The following is a 14,883-nucleotide window of genomic DNA, read 5'->3' as shown; positions in this document are numbered from 1 at the left end:
TTGCTACAACGCTCACTTGAACTTTCCACAGACCAGGGAACAAATATGTCCCTTGCCCTGGTTTCCAGTGTTTGCAACAGATTTGCAGAGCAGTCTGTCTTGGTGTGGACAGCTGCATACTCGAGGCAAGGCCTTTTGTAGGCATAGTGTATGTTTGTGTCCTTGCCAGGCAGCTGTCTCACTACACTCAATTGTCTTTTGTTTCTCAGAATCTCCCTTTTAAGATGCTTCTGTACCTCCAGACTCCTGTTGTTGTGCCCTTTTGAAGCACACGGGCTGAGGTCTTCCTGGTTACATTACCTCTTTCCATTTTCTATTTCCTTTTTAGGACTCCAAGCCACTTTTATTTTCCCTGATTACTTTACGGCTGCCTGGTTTGGTGAAATTACCTACTTCTTTCCATATCCCCCTTCCACTGCCAGTGGCGGCAGGATTTGTACTCGGGGAGTCTGAAGGACACATTCTTCCTGGACGGCGCCGTTTGATTTTAAAGACGTGTTGTTTGTACATATCTGGGGATTTCAACCTGAAGCTGCTTGCAGGGATGTTCCTCCCAAGAGATGCTTGATGCCCCCTCTAGCTCCGAGTCTCTTCACAAACAGGAAAGACACATGTAGCAGCCTGTGATAGTTAGAAGCAAGTGTGAGGCTTTTTAAATCTTAAGTGGTAGCCGGGGTTAGTTTGAGTGTTGAGAGACAGTGGATAATACCAGGCGGATGGCAGCCTAAAGAATCTAAAATACTGAAAGAGGAGAAATAAACTTGCAATGAAAGGGTCTTCACCCCAGTTCCGTGGGAGGTGGATCCAGCCAGCTGTTTCAGCATAGCTGCTGACCTTGTAAATTGTTCCCAGTTAGATTCATGATTGTAAAATTGACCTTCCTTGATAGCTTGAACCTTTTCCCTGTCTTTTCTCCTCATGGCCCAAAGTTGGCCGCAGTGTAGTAGTATAGGGTGAACAGTGAACTGGAGGAGAAAAGCTTCCATCTGACATCTCCAGTAGTCTAACACAGTTAGTCCTGGTGCATTAGAAAACTGCTGATGAAGTGCTGCTCAGCTTTGTGGAGGGGTCTGTCAGTCTAGTGAAGTCCATCTTACAGGTGGACCTCATGTACCTTCCTGGTACATCCTCATCCTGTTGAGTTAAGCATGAGCGATGGTGATGTCCTCTTCAGAGCTAGACCCATCTCTCTCTACCCCCTCTCCTGACCCAACCCCACATTGTGCAGCAGCCTCCTTTCTTAAATGTCATTTGTTGCAGGACTGCAAGGGTGTCAGGAGACAGGCATCCCCACTATCATTTGTGTAATGTGTAAGTGACTAACCGTGACTCCACCTGCCAGGGCAGGTTTGTAGTACTTCCTGCAAACTTGAGCCTAGTTACTGTTGTTGTGAATAGAAAGCCACGCCAGCATTATTTGTTCCAGGAAGTTATCAGTGACTTTCTCATGAAGGACTTAGTGTAATTGTTTTCCTGTGAGAACACTAACCCCACACTTAAGCAGTGTGGTGTTGACAGTCTGGGGTGTGCTCATATGCACTTTGCTCATCAGATAAGGTTAGTTTATCTGTGGTTATTTCTGCAAGAATTTGATGATAACTTTTGCTTTTTTTCCTTTTAACAGACTATTTGCTGTATTTATTGCTTGATGCTCTTTAGGCTCACACAAGGTTCCTACCTGTGGTTGTTCTGGACGTTTTGGGGATTTACTCCATGTGTCAGTTACTTTTCTTTCTTCTGTGTTTGGACTTTACCTGCTGACTACACAGAAACCACCCCGATACGAAACTAAATATGCTTTGTAGAAAGAGCTAGTGACCCAAGTGTTCTTTTATCGTTGTTGTGCGTGCTGCTTGACACATAGGAAGAAGCCATTGCCTGGGAATGTTCGGAGGATCATTTCCTAACTCTTATGTGGTCCAGCTTGTACTTGCTCAACCTGCATGGGCGCTTGGTGGATCCCTGTTTATTTGTGGCAGCATTGGCTGTAGGGTCCATGCTTGCACAAGTCATGGCAGCATTGGCTGTAGGGTCCATGCTTGCACAAGTCATGGCAGCATTGGCAGTAGGGTCCATGCTTGCACAAGTCATGGCAGCATTGACTGTAGGCTCCATGCTTGCACAAGTCACGGCAGCATTGGCTGTAGGCTCCATGCTTGCACAAGTCACGGCAGCATTGGCTGTAGGCTCCATGCTTGCACAAGTCACGGCAGCATTGGCTGTAGGCTCCATGCTTGCACAAGTCACGGCAGCATTGGCTGTAGGGTCCATGCTTGCACAAGTCACGGCAGCATTGGCTGTAGGGTCCATGCTTGCACAAGTCACGGCAGAATTGGCTGTAGGGTCATGGCAGCATTGTCTGTAGGCTCATGGCAGCATTGGCTGTAGGCTCCATGCTTGCCCAAGTCATGGCAGCATTGGCTGTGAAGGGTCATGGCAGCATTGGCTGTGAAGGGTCATGGCAGCATTGGCTGTGAAGGGTCATGGCAGCATTGGCTGTGAAGGGTCATGGCAGCATTGGCTGTGAAGGGTCATGGCAGCATTGGCTGTAGGCTCCATGCTTGCACAAGTCATGGCAGCCTTGGCTGTAGGGTCATGGCAGCATTGGCTGTGAAGGGTCATGGCAGCATTGGCTGTGAAGGGTCATGGCAGCATTGGCTGTGAAGGGTCATGGCAGCATTGGCTGTAGGCTCCATGCTTGCCCAAGTCATGGCAGCATTGGCTGTAGGGTCCATGCTTGCACAAGTCATGGCAGCATTGGCTGTAGGGTCATGGCAGCATTGGCTGTAGGGTCATGGCAGCATTGGCTGTAGGGTCATGGCAGCATTGGCTGTAGGGTCATGGCAGCATTGGCTGTAGGGTCCATGCTTGCACAAGTCAAGGAGCCATTCTGTATTTTTGGGAGAAGGTGTGTTATCCTCTGTCTTCTTAGCTACTCAGTGTGGGTTTCTCTTTTCTAACCAGCATACGAAGTCCGGAAGAGGACCATGCTGGAAAAGGCCGATCTTTGACAGGTTGACTGGCTTGTCAGCCTGGATTATGCTTCTCTGTGGCAGCTTCCATATAATGCCAGTGGGATGTGAAACCTCATTGCCTTTCCTTAATTTACCTTGTTGGAAGCTTTTATCAGACTGCGTCCGCCTAATGTAGAAATGCGTAACCAGCCCCACCTCTCGATAAGGGTTGCATCGAATATGTCCTGATCAGATCTTGGAGAGCGGTGGCTTAAGTAGGTGGATGGGTGTCTGGGCCATAAGGATGCCCGTGTCCTTTGTTCGTGATCATTGCCCGTGGTGCTCTCACACATTTCCGGTCCATAGTCCCTGGTGAGTGAGTGTGTTCTGCATTGTGCACTTCAAACCCTCTCTGAAGCACCTTTTGTATCCACACCTAGGTCACCTCCACCCAGTGCTCTTACACCCACGTCGAGAAGGCTCGTCTTGTGCCAGTTGTAGTTTTCCAATATTGCTCGATGCTGTCGGCACGGACTCGGTGAAGGTACCTCTGGGTTGTACTCTACCTTCTGCTTCGCATTAGTCCCGGCACAGGATGCTTCTCCGGTCACCTTCCAAGTTAGGATTGTTCCAATTTAATTCTTTTTGTGCGGCTTCTTTCATCAGTTTGATACTGGATACCTTGAGCCAGGGGCTGATCAGGACTGCAGGTCTCTTTGCCTGGGGCAGTTCCTCAGGTCAAGGAATCTGCTGGGCCTCCTGGTCCTGCAATTCCAGCCTATCTCTACCAGGTAGATCTAATTATGTGCCCAGTTGCCATCCTACTTGTCACCATCACAAGTGTCTGCTAAGGTGTTGCACAACTCCAGTCAAGTTTATCCTCAACGTTGAAGGCACCTAGCCTCTGCCCAGACTTTAAAGCCTGCATGTGTCCGCCGGGATCTGCAAGCCACCCAGACAGTTACGCACGCATTGTTGCATAGGCCCACAGGCTCTGTCTCTACACAAACACTGAATATCTTCACGCACGTCTGTTACCGGAGCACTTTACAAAAAAGTACTTCTTCTGTTGCTTATCTAAAGGCACATTTCATATCGATTTTAATAAAAAAAACAAAAGCGCACTTCCGTGCCAGGGCTGGGGAGGCAACTCTTTTATTTGTCAGTGCGTTGTTTCTTTGTATTTTATAGATGGTTTTATTTTTAAAGGATTCTGTGTCTCTTTAAACTGTCTTACACCACCACCAGTTCAATAGCATTCTTACTGATGCAAAGAAAAGGTACTATCTGAAAGTACAGTATTTCCATGCCTGATCTAAGTACACCTGGCAGAGAAGTTTTGTGTCCAAAGTACGGTCGGTGGTTACTTTTATACATTTAATTTTATATGCTGCCATGTCCAGGCACTTTTAATGTTTATGGCATATGCTTCCAACAAAAATAATCCATGCAAATATAGGCATTGCACCAACTTAAAAACCAAGCTTACCAGCTTTGCAAATATTTGCAACTGTTGTCATTATATTTTAATGTGTCCTTTTTGGTATTTTGTTTCAATCTTGTGTTTTTATTTAAGTTTTTTTCTGTTTATGTAAAGGACCATTGTCAGGAGAGGTGCACTTCATAAATTGTATAACTATGTAATATTAACCAAATGGTAATGTACATTTCCCTCTGAGGCTCTCCATCCCAGCGTCCTTTAACGTTAGTTGTCAGCGGATTTCCCACATCTGAATTTTCAAATCTTAATGTGCTGTAAAGTGTATTCTAAACTATTCGCTGAGATGGACTAGCATACTCAGTGATGCTAGTGCCATCTTGGTGGTTGGGTAATTTCAGCTTTTTGGTCCTTTCAAACCTGGCTGCAGATGTTCCTCTCCTATGTAGGACATGTGGTGTTGCCTGAACAACGGGTGCTAATTCTGGTCCAGAGCATCTATTCTCGAGCCTGTGTGGCTGTTACCCCAGAAGATGGTCTGAACACTACGGGCTGTCACCAGACCGCCAGGGTCGTGGTCTGACCGTCACCAAAGTGGCGGTCTGACTGTGGCGAAAGCTCCACGGTCGGACCGCCGGCACCGCTAGGTTGCTGCCAGTCGACAGTCTGGTGCTCTCGACCAGTTCTAATCCGTCAGGGCAGAGCTGCTTGCTGTGCTGCCCTGGGGATTACGAGTCTCCTTTCCGTCAGCCTTTGCATGGCTGTAGCCCTGCCAAGCAAAGGCGGACAGAAAGGGGGTGCTGGGGGCCCCATGGGCATGGGCAGGGGACAGCTCTGTCGCACTTTCCACTCCCCGAATTACGGGCATTGGAAAGCACGACAGGTGCTGCTGCACCTGCCACATTGGCATCGGCTCGATTACGAGCCGGCGTGATTGTTAAGACTATCTCATTGCAGGGCCGGTGGTGTACTCCTAATAGGGCCAGCGGAGTTCTGCCCACACAGGAGGCCCGAGGTCTGTACGAGTTTGGCAGGCAGCAAAACTTGTAATGAGGGCCTTTGTCCTGTATGCAGTGAGATGGAGATCTGGGATAGGGATCGAGTCCTTAGGTTCTACAACCAGCCGTATTCAGGCTCATCCGTCCTTTATTTGTGATTTACGTGCTAGCTCTTCTTTAATTTCTGTGCCCCTCTAGACTGGACACAAAAGCTTTGGCAGGTTTTGTCTTCCCTTTTTGGAACACTGGCCATTTTTTGTAGATTGTTGAATCTGTTCTCTCTAGTTTGGAGGCCTCCAAGAATGCTAGACTTTAATTTGTTTCCTTAATCTAGATTTGGTATCCTGTTAAGACTTTGTCCTAAAGGGCTGTTAAAATAGTGCACTGCAAAGCAGTGTTTCTGGTGGCTGTCACCTCAGCCCAGAAAGTCAGATAGTATGGGGTTATTATACATCATGAGCTGTATTCATTTTTTTCAGAAGAGTTCCTTTGCACCCATCCTTTAACTGCCAGAGGCATCTGGCTTTCTCATCAATTAAGGCAGACCTCTCCTCTTTCTTCCAAAACCTTCTTTTGTGGCAGAAAACCATCTTCATCAATTTGAAATTGGGAAATGTCCTGTTCCACCTTGACAGGACTGTGGCAAGTTCCTCCTCCATACAGGTACTTTAATAAATACAGGATGGCCTCCTTGGAAACTAGGCTTAGAAGATGCCTGTTGCTCGTTGGTGGTTGTTCGGTCATTGGGTGCGTGAAGCTTTTGAATCTTCCACGAAGGGGATAAACAGTGGGGTAGTGCTGTTTGTCTTTCTGTACAGTGTTCCCTGGATGGGCCCCTACGGTGGTTGTGTGCTGTAGTCGAGACCTCCTCCCCCCACACCCCCTCAAGTGTTAGTGCTCAGTTTGGTCAGGCTGTGTATTCTTTATATATTGGCAGTTTCACCTTCAGATGGCTGATTTTTCCTCCTTTCACTGAGGTGTGGTAGTCGGGTGGTCCATAAAGGGTTGGGCGCTTTGGGTGTGCATGCCCCCAGTCCCTTGAATTGAATGTTCTCCTCACTGCTGCGTAAGAGATGTGGATACCTCATAATGTGGGCTTAAAGGCTGCTACTACTTCAGTCGCAGTGGTGATTGAGCTCTACCTACTGCTCCTGGATCCTGCACCTGTCGCCGAGCAGGATCCTAAAATAACACTGTACTGAAGCCCCCATACAGTAAATTCTTACAGGTAAGTAACTTTGGCCCATAAGACTTTCTAATGCATCTATAAAATGTAGACCTTGGTACCCGTTGTGTAACTGAATTCCATCTCTTGTTTGACTCTAGCTTGTTGAGAAGACTGATAACCCTCATCTCCCAGCAAGCGACGCTGCTGGCATCCAACGAGGCATTTAAGAAGCAAGCTGAAGGCGCTAGCGATGCAGCCAAGAAGTATTTGGAGGAGAATGAGAAGCTGAAGAAGGTACTGCTCCAGTCTGAACTCTTCCACCCAAAGCCATTTGCTTATCCTTCATCTGCTTCAACACTCCCCCCTTCGGTTTTAATGTTGGGCACCTGAAATTGCCACCTTAAACACGAGATGCCCCACCCAATGCTACTCTAGCCCTTAGACCCATCCATCGCCCTGGATCTGACATGCTTGTTAGCAATGGTATCCTTTGATGTCTACCAGGAAGATCGTGTGCGAGATGAAGGTGTTGTGGAGGGACGCTAGCTGGCTGTCCCTGGAACACTCTTTGGATGTGGGACTGTGTGTACTTTGTGGGACATGCACGTTGTGGCTTTGAGTAGGTTGTTGGCTTTGCCGTAGCGTAGGCCTGCTAGGTGGATGGTCGGATGGCTCACATTAGTGACTTACTACAGTGAATGTCTTTGTCTCACCCTCTGCAGGAGCTGAAAGATGCTGGGGTTGAAGTCGGAGATCTCAATCTGAAGCAGACTGACCATGAGGGAGACAACAAAAAACTGAAAGCTGAAGTCCAGCGGCTCAAGGATGAGCTTGAGACCTCCAAGAAAAGTAACTTTTTTTCAACATTGTCTCCTCTATTTTGTTCTCTTGAGTCTGGGAGATGGGCGTTCTTTGTCTTTCAGCCTGTTAATATGGGGGCTCCAGTGTCATACCATCGCTTTGGAAAAGCCTTGGCCTGCGCCCCAGCTAGGCCTTTATAATTTACCGTGCTCCACTCCCCCCAAAAAACACAGCCACACCTGACTCAGCGATGGATTCCTAGGGAATCTCCTGAGGTTGATACATTTTTGAGAAGTCTTCACATCTGAGTGTTTTGATATTCCCTCTCCTTTGTTGAAGGTTAATCCTCACATTCCTTCCATAATCTGTATTCTGATGAGTTATACACTGGCAGTTAATATGAATCGGATGCTGTGTACGAAAGTAGGCTTAGAGGGCCTGAACTATGCGGATGGATGTTTCACTGACTTGACCGGTTTTGAATGTGGAATGATGTGGATGTCCCCAAGGCCTCGTCCATCCTAGTGAACATCGCCTTGTGTGTGTTTCTCAACAGGTCTGCACAAGTCTGAGAACGAGGTACATGCCATCAAGAAGCAGTCTGAGGGTCTGTCCAAGGAGTACGACCGGCTGATGGAGGAGCACACAAAGCTACAGGTACCTGGTTAATCCCACCTTGAGCCTTGCCCCGATCTTGAATGAAAAAAAACCCTCACGCTTGTAGAGCGAATGCCTTGTGTGGACACTGTGACAGGGCACTCGTATGCCAATGCTGATTTGGTGTAGCCTTCAAGTAGCGATTATACCCCTGAGGTTTCACAGTTATGGGCTTGCATACCTGTGTGTGACCAATTTATGCTCCTGTAGAACTAAATCACATCTAAGCACTTTTTACCAATGATACCTGCAGACTTTAAGAAAAGAATCCATCAATCACGGTTTGTGAAGCGCAGTTCATCACCCGCTTGCAGGTCCCGGAGGCTCATTCGAACAGACCGGTCTGGAGGGCCCTTTAGATTTCTAGAGGGGGTGATGGCCTAGAGTTGCGTGGGGAGGCTGCACAAAAAATGGGGGGAGCAAGGGGAGAGCAAGGAGAAAGCAGTGAGAATGAGTGAAAAGCAGGAGGTGGAACACAAAAAATGGTGGGAAAAGGAAGACGAAAGCAATGAGAATGAGGGAAAAGCAGGAGGAAGAACACAAACAGGGGGGGGCGTTGAAGCAAGCAGAACGCTGAATAGCAGAGCTGTGCCCTGAACCAGCACCTGTGTTCTAACCTCTGCATCCTGACCAAGGCATTCCTTCCAACTTCTGCATTTTAATTCTTGGTAGACCTGTGTGTGTTTGGGGGGAATAAGAGATGGACCAAGGGGGTTAGGTGCTCTTCAGCTCCTAGCGAACTCCCTCCCCAGGCACAAACTGCAGATGTAGAGGTGGAAAGTAGTTTGGTCACTGCCAAGAGACTGCCTGCTCCCAGCCACGGCTGCTGCCCTTGAGGAAGACTGACTTAACATTACCAAGCCTGCATTATCTCCTCCAACAATTACCTCATCATATGAACCTAGTTTCCATTTTTTTCTGGCACCAGTACTTTGTCCGGGGGTTGTTTATTTTTTATTGTGTCATAACATTTCAAAGAACAAACCCGTGTCCAGACTTCAGGCAATTGCGAAGCAATATATCAAAAAGTTAAAAGGCCTTAAAAATGTCAAAAGTAGATGATAAACATTTATCATATCGATATTGTTGAGTAGACAAATTGTTTGAGTTATTAGTCCAGAGCGGGTGAACAGTACATGCTGGAGATTGTGAACAGGAGAGCTAAAAATAGCAGGATGTTTGTCGCCAGCTGTATACACCCCTGAACATTAACTAGTCGGCTCGCTGGGATCTCTGCTTTAAATTGTACAAAAACCCTCAACTCTCCTCATCAAGGGTTGGCAAACAAAACTGGATATTAGTCAATCCTTCAGACACAGGCTGGTGTCAAGCACTTGATTTGCCTATAAGTGGTCGAGATCACGCTAAAAGCTTTGTGAACATTTAAACCAAACTTTGAAATCACTGACCAAAAAGAACGACTGCATCTAGTAAAGGTTCTTCTGAATTAAACATTTTAAGGTATTGGTTCATGCATGATAAAGAGTGAAAAAAATGAGATGTGATGAGGGCGGCCCCTTCACGACAGCAGAGGAGCGTCACCCTGCTAAAAAAAATGTCCCCAGAACTAAAAAATAAAATAGTAATGAATTTTTTTATTACCATTTGATTTTTCAGCACCCTGTCCTGAACAGATTGTCAGGACTGGCCGGGGCAATTGCTGCCGAGTGGCAGCAGGGAGTTGTGCACTATGTTTAAAGTTTGCATTTCCCTTTGAACAGCCATCTTGCGACGGCCAGCCTGACATGCGCACTTTAAACTTCTGTAACCCAGCTGGCTGAGAGGCCGCTCCCACCAATAGTGACGATTTTTTCATGCTGCTTTCCAGCATGAAAGCAGCACCAGGATTGGCTAGTGCTGTTTTCTGGGTCCCATTGCGCGTTAAAACCAGGAGAGATGGTAAGAGGAGGAAATCCTAAGCTAAGTAGTTTTTTTTAAATTTTTTAATTTTTTTTATAAACTATTTTTGTATCCACTTACCACCCACCCCCATTGTAAATAGGAGCCAGCCGCCACTGTATGTGATCCCAACAAGTCAAGTGACCCAGACCCAGTTCCAGTCAGATTGTTTCAGTCTGTCAGTAGATGTCCTCGTACCTAAGAGAGAGCGCCTTTCGGGGTTTGACCTCCGTTTTTTCCACCCAGTTTTGAACACTGGTGATTGCAACATTGTCTTCTTTTTCTGGCCTCATTTATTCCACCCCTCTTCCTTCCTGCTCTCCCTTCTAGAGGCGAGCTAACGGTTCTTTTTATCTACTTGCAGTTAATTCAGTTTTTGTATTGAAAATGAAGTAGGTAAGTCCGGGCGCCTGCAAAATTGTTCCCAAATCACTACTGACAAAAGGATAGTAGGTGGGAGAAGGCAGTGTCTGAGCGGGTCCTCCAAAAATCAAAATAATGTTTGCAGGTACCTCAGTCCCTGATTGGCCAGGGTGGCCCTACCCTGAGCAGCTGCTCCAGGAGTTTAAAATTAAGGAAAAAATGTAATCTGACATCTGGTGAACAAGGCTTTGCACCCATTTCCTGAACTGCTCACAGGGTACAGGCCCTTTGCCGTCACCTTAGAACTATCAAAAGGCCCTTCACACTGGTGAGCTGAGCTCGGCACTAGTCCAAGAGGTGCTCTCACTCGTCCTGTGTGGAGCAGATTATAAACCGTGGGTTCAGAGGGGGCTCCCACATGAATGTGGCAGCAGGATGTGTTACTGCTGGGAGGGGCCATCGTAGCGGCACTGTGCGCTGTTCACACACTACTGATGAAACTAAGGAGCCAGTTGTAATAGTTGGTCATAATCCATTTCTTTTTTACAGTATGGTTTTCATAAGAACTGAAAACCCCACTGTCCTCTGAGGGCCCTTCACACTGAAAGCTCACATGCCAGTGGTCCAGAAATGCAGGAAATTGGTAGGCAGGCTTGGCGTGTGGTGCGCCATTGCCTTTGGTAATCGCCAAGCATTTGCTTTTTAGAAAGAGGTTACCACCCTCCCCGTGTCCCCTCTCACAGGGCCAGGGTTACTCTTCTGATGAATGACTACGCTACCTAAGGGCTGGCTCCTCAGGGCGTGTACTGTACGAGAATCCACAACATGCATGTTTAAAGGGCACCAGACACACTCTGAAATGGAGGCTCTGGGTCTATTGAAGCGATGAACATGGCCTCCTTGAAGTGGACAATGACACAGTCCCTGAAGAAGGATGCGACCCCTCCTGCTTCCCGTAGGGCTCCCAAGCCTCAACAAACTACCTGTGGCACCGGCCTTGTGCGAGTGCGTCTCGCGCCTCCACAGCCTGCGGCGGCTGCTCGGTTTCTCAGTGTGCTTCTGTTACAACCAAGCTTCTCTCTGCTTTATTTCTCTTATTTCCAGACCCCGGGTCCTCTGGCACGGTAGTTCTCGGGTGTCGTTTTGATGCCTGTGGGTTCCTTGGAGGTGCACTTGCCTGCTTGCGGGGCCCTGTTTTCCAATGGGCCTCTTCCTCTTTGTGAGGACTGGGCTTCCCTTTTCAGTTTACCTGGTTCACGGTTGCTGTACAGGTGAGCTGGTTTTGGTTTGCTTCCTTCTCTTAGGCTCTTCGGAGCAGTCTCACCCGTGCCAGTACAGCGTAATGCTAACATCCCCCCTCATTCTTAACTCACTCCATGAGCTTCTGCATTGTCACTTCAGTGATTGCTTCTTCTTGTGCCTGGGCCCTGGCTTTGGTTTGAGCCCTTTTTTCTTGGATGCTGCAAATGGCTTTTTATATCCTTCCTATCCATCTGCAGCCCTTCCGCTAAAATCTAGTGTACGTGTTTTTCCAAATAGGAACTCTGATCATGTCTAGTCCCGACTTATGCCAGCCTGATTTATGCCAGCTTTAAATAGCCATGCCTAGTTCTGATTTATGCCAGCTTTAAATAGCCATGCCTAGTCCTCATTTATGCCAGCTTTAAATAGCCGTGCCTAGTCCTCATTTATGCCAGCTTTAAATAGCCATGCCTAGACCTGATTTATGCCAGCTTTAAATAGCCGTGCCTAGTCCTGATTTATGCCAGCTTTAAATAGCCGTGCCTAGTCCTGATTTATGCCAGCTTTAAATAGCCGTGCCTAGTCCTGATTTATGCCAGCTTTAAATAGCCGTGCCTAGTCCTGATTTATGCCAGCTTTAAATAGCCGTGCCTAGTCCTGATTTATGCCAGCTTTAAATAGCCGTGCCTAGTCCTGATTTATGCCAGCTTTACTGAACAGCCAAAGCACTCCTTTACCACTGCCAAGATAACCAGTGAAGTCTGAGGAAGCCGTTTATCTCTCCCCTCCATCTGTCCACTTCACTAACTCTTACGCCATCCTATGATTCCAAGCCAGCTTCCCTTCTTAACTAGTCCTAGACTAACTTCTGTCATCCTTCCCAAGAGAGCTTTGAGTGGAAGAGCACCCTGGACCTCCAACACAGCCACTGCTGCCATTCGTACGATCCTTCTAAACCACTTTCAACTAGTGCCCCAAATGATGGGTCAGGTGCCCTCCTCCACCTCCTGTGGATTCTGTTCTCATCTTCCTGTCAACCCTGTGAATTACTGAACATCTGAAAGGTTTTTAGAACCTGATTTGTACATTATTCCCGCAGGACCAGACTCCTTGAAGCTTCCCCTACCCACCCCTTTAATGTGTGGTCTGAAACCAGGTTGTTCTTTCGCTTCTCTGCAGGTAGTGTCCAAAGTTTGAATTCTGAGAAAAAGCCCTGTATCATACCATCTTTTGAATTCACTCAGATCCTAGCGAGAGGACAACCAGCATGCAAACCTGGAGTCCTTTTACTTCCATTGTGTTGCAGTGTTTTAACAGTGGTTCATGCTACAGATAGTTACCATGTGTAAAGAAATGGCTCCCTGTTGCAGTTACCCCCCACTTTTTGCCTGATACTGATGCTGACTTGACTGAGAAGTGTGCTGGGACCCTGCTAACCAGGCCCCAGCACCAGTGTTCCTTCACCTAAAATGTACCATTGTATCCACAATTGGCACACCCTGGCATTCAGATAAGTCCCTTGTAACTGGTACTTCTAGTACCAAGGGCCCTGATGCCAAGAAAGGTCTCTAAGGGCTGCAGCATGTCTTATGCCACCCTAGAGACCCCTCACTCAGCACAGACACACTGCTTACAAGCCTGTGTGTGCTAGTGAGAACAAAATGAGTAAGTCGACATGGCACTCCCCTCAGGGTGCCATGCCAGCCTCTCACTGCCTATGCAGTATAGGTAAGACACCCCTCTCGCAGGCCTTACAGCCCTAAGGCAGGGTGCACTATACCATAGGTGAGGGTACCAGTGCATGAGCACTGTGCCCCTACAGTGTCTAAGCAAAACCTTAGACATTGTAAGTGCAGGGTAGCCATAAGAGTATATGGTCTGGGAGTCTGTTTTACACGAACTCCACAGCACCATAATGGCTACACTGAAAACTGGGAAGTTTGGTATCAAACTTCTCAGCACAATAAATGCACACTGATGCCAGTGTACATTTTATTGTAAAATACACCACAGAGGGCACCTTAGAGGTGCCCCCTGAAACTTAACCGACTGTCTGTGTAGGCTGACTAGTTCCAGCAGCCTGCCACACCAGAGACATGTTGCTGGCCCCATGGGGAGAGTGCCTTTGTCACTCTGAGGCCAGTAACAAAGCCTGCACTGGGTGGAGATGCTAACACCTCCCCCAGGCAGGAGCTGTGACACCTGGCGGTGAGCCTCAAAGGCTCACCCCTTTGTCACAGCCCAGCAGGGCACTCCAGCTTAGTGGAGTTGCCCGCCCCCTCCGGCCACGGCCCCCACTTTTGGCGGCAAGGCTGGAGGGAACAAAGCAAGCAACAAGGAGGAGTCACTGGCCAGTCAGGACAGCCCCTAAGGTGTCCTGAGCTGAAGTGACTCTGACTTTTAGAAATCCTCCATCTTGCAGATGGAGGATTCCCCCAATAGGGTTAGGATTGTGACCCCCTCCCCTTGGGAGGAGGCACAAAGAGGGTGTACCCACCCTCAGGGCTAGTAGCCATTGGCTACTAACCCCCCAGACCTAAACACGCCCTTAAATTTAGTATTTAAGGGCTACCCTGAACCCTAGAAAATTAGATTCCTGCAACTACAAGAAGAAGGACTGCCCAGCTGAAAACCCCTGCAGCGGAAGACCAGAAGACGACAACTGCCTTGGCTCCAGAAACTCACCGGCCTGTCTCCTACCTTCCAAAGATCCTGCTCCAGCGACGCCTTCCAAAGGGACCAGCGACCTCGACATCCTCTGAGGACTGCCCCTGCTTCGAAAAGACAAGAAACTCCCGAGGACAGCGGACCTGCTCCAAGAAAAGCTGCAACTTTGTTTCCAGCAGCTTTAAAGAACCCTGCAAGCTCCCCGCAAGAAGCGTGAGACTTGCCACACTGCACCCGGCGACCCCGACTCGGCTGGTGGCGATCCAACACCTCAGGAGGGACCCCAGGACTACTCTGATACTGTGAGTACCAAAACCTGTCCCCCCTGAGCCCCCCCAGCGCCGCCTGCAGAGGGAATCCCGAGGCTTCCCCTGACCGCGACTCTTTGAACCTAAAGTCCCGACGCCTGGGAGAGACCCTGCACCCGCAGCCCCCAGGACCTGAAGGACCGGACTTTCACTGGAGGAGTGACCCCCAGGAGTCCCTCTCCCTCGCCCAAGTGGAGGTTTCCCCGAGGAATCCCCCCCTTGCCTGCCTGCAGCGCTGAAGAGATCCCGAGATCTCTCATAGACTAACATTACAAACCCGACGCTTGTTTCTACACTGCACCCGGCCGCCCCCGCGCTGCTGAGGGTGAAATTTCTGTGTGGACTTGTGTCCCCCCCGGTGCCCTACAAAACCCCCCTGGTCTGCCCT

The 14,883-nt window shown here is 48.4% G+C and overlaps 1 protein-coding gene across 1 annotated transcript in view; it reads left to right on the top strand.

Moving 5' to 3' along the window:
- The window catches only part of BCAP31 (B cell receptor associated protein 31), a 91,419-nt gene that overhangs the window by 64,313 nt on the left and 12,223 nt on the right, over positions 1–14,883 (top strand). The window contains exons 5-7 of the mRNA XM_069209414.1: positions 6,717–6,852; positions 7,281–7,407; positions 7,916–8,016. Coding sequence (XP_069065515.1) covers positions 6,717–6,852; positions 7,281–7,407; positions 7,916–8,016 — 364 coding nt within the window. The remainder of the gene's footprint in view (positions 1–6,716; positions 6,853–7,280; positions 7,408–7,915; positions 8,017–14,883) is intronic.

This window comes from Pleurodeles waltl, chromosome 10 (assembly GCF_031143425.1).
Source record: "Pleurodeles waltl isolate 20211129_DDA chromosome 10, aPleWal1.hap1.20221129, whole genome shotgun sequence".
NCBI classification, from domain to species: domain Eukaryota; kingdom Metazoa; phylum Chordata; class Amphibia; order Caudata; family Salamandridae; genus Pleurodeles; species Pleurodeles waltl.
Note: the sequence above shows the minus strand (reverse complement) of the source record. Positions and strands in the feature narration are given on the sequence as shown.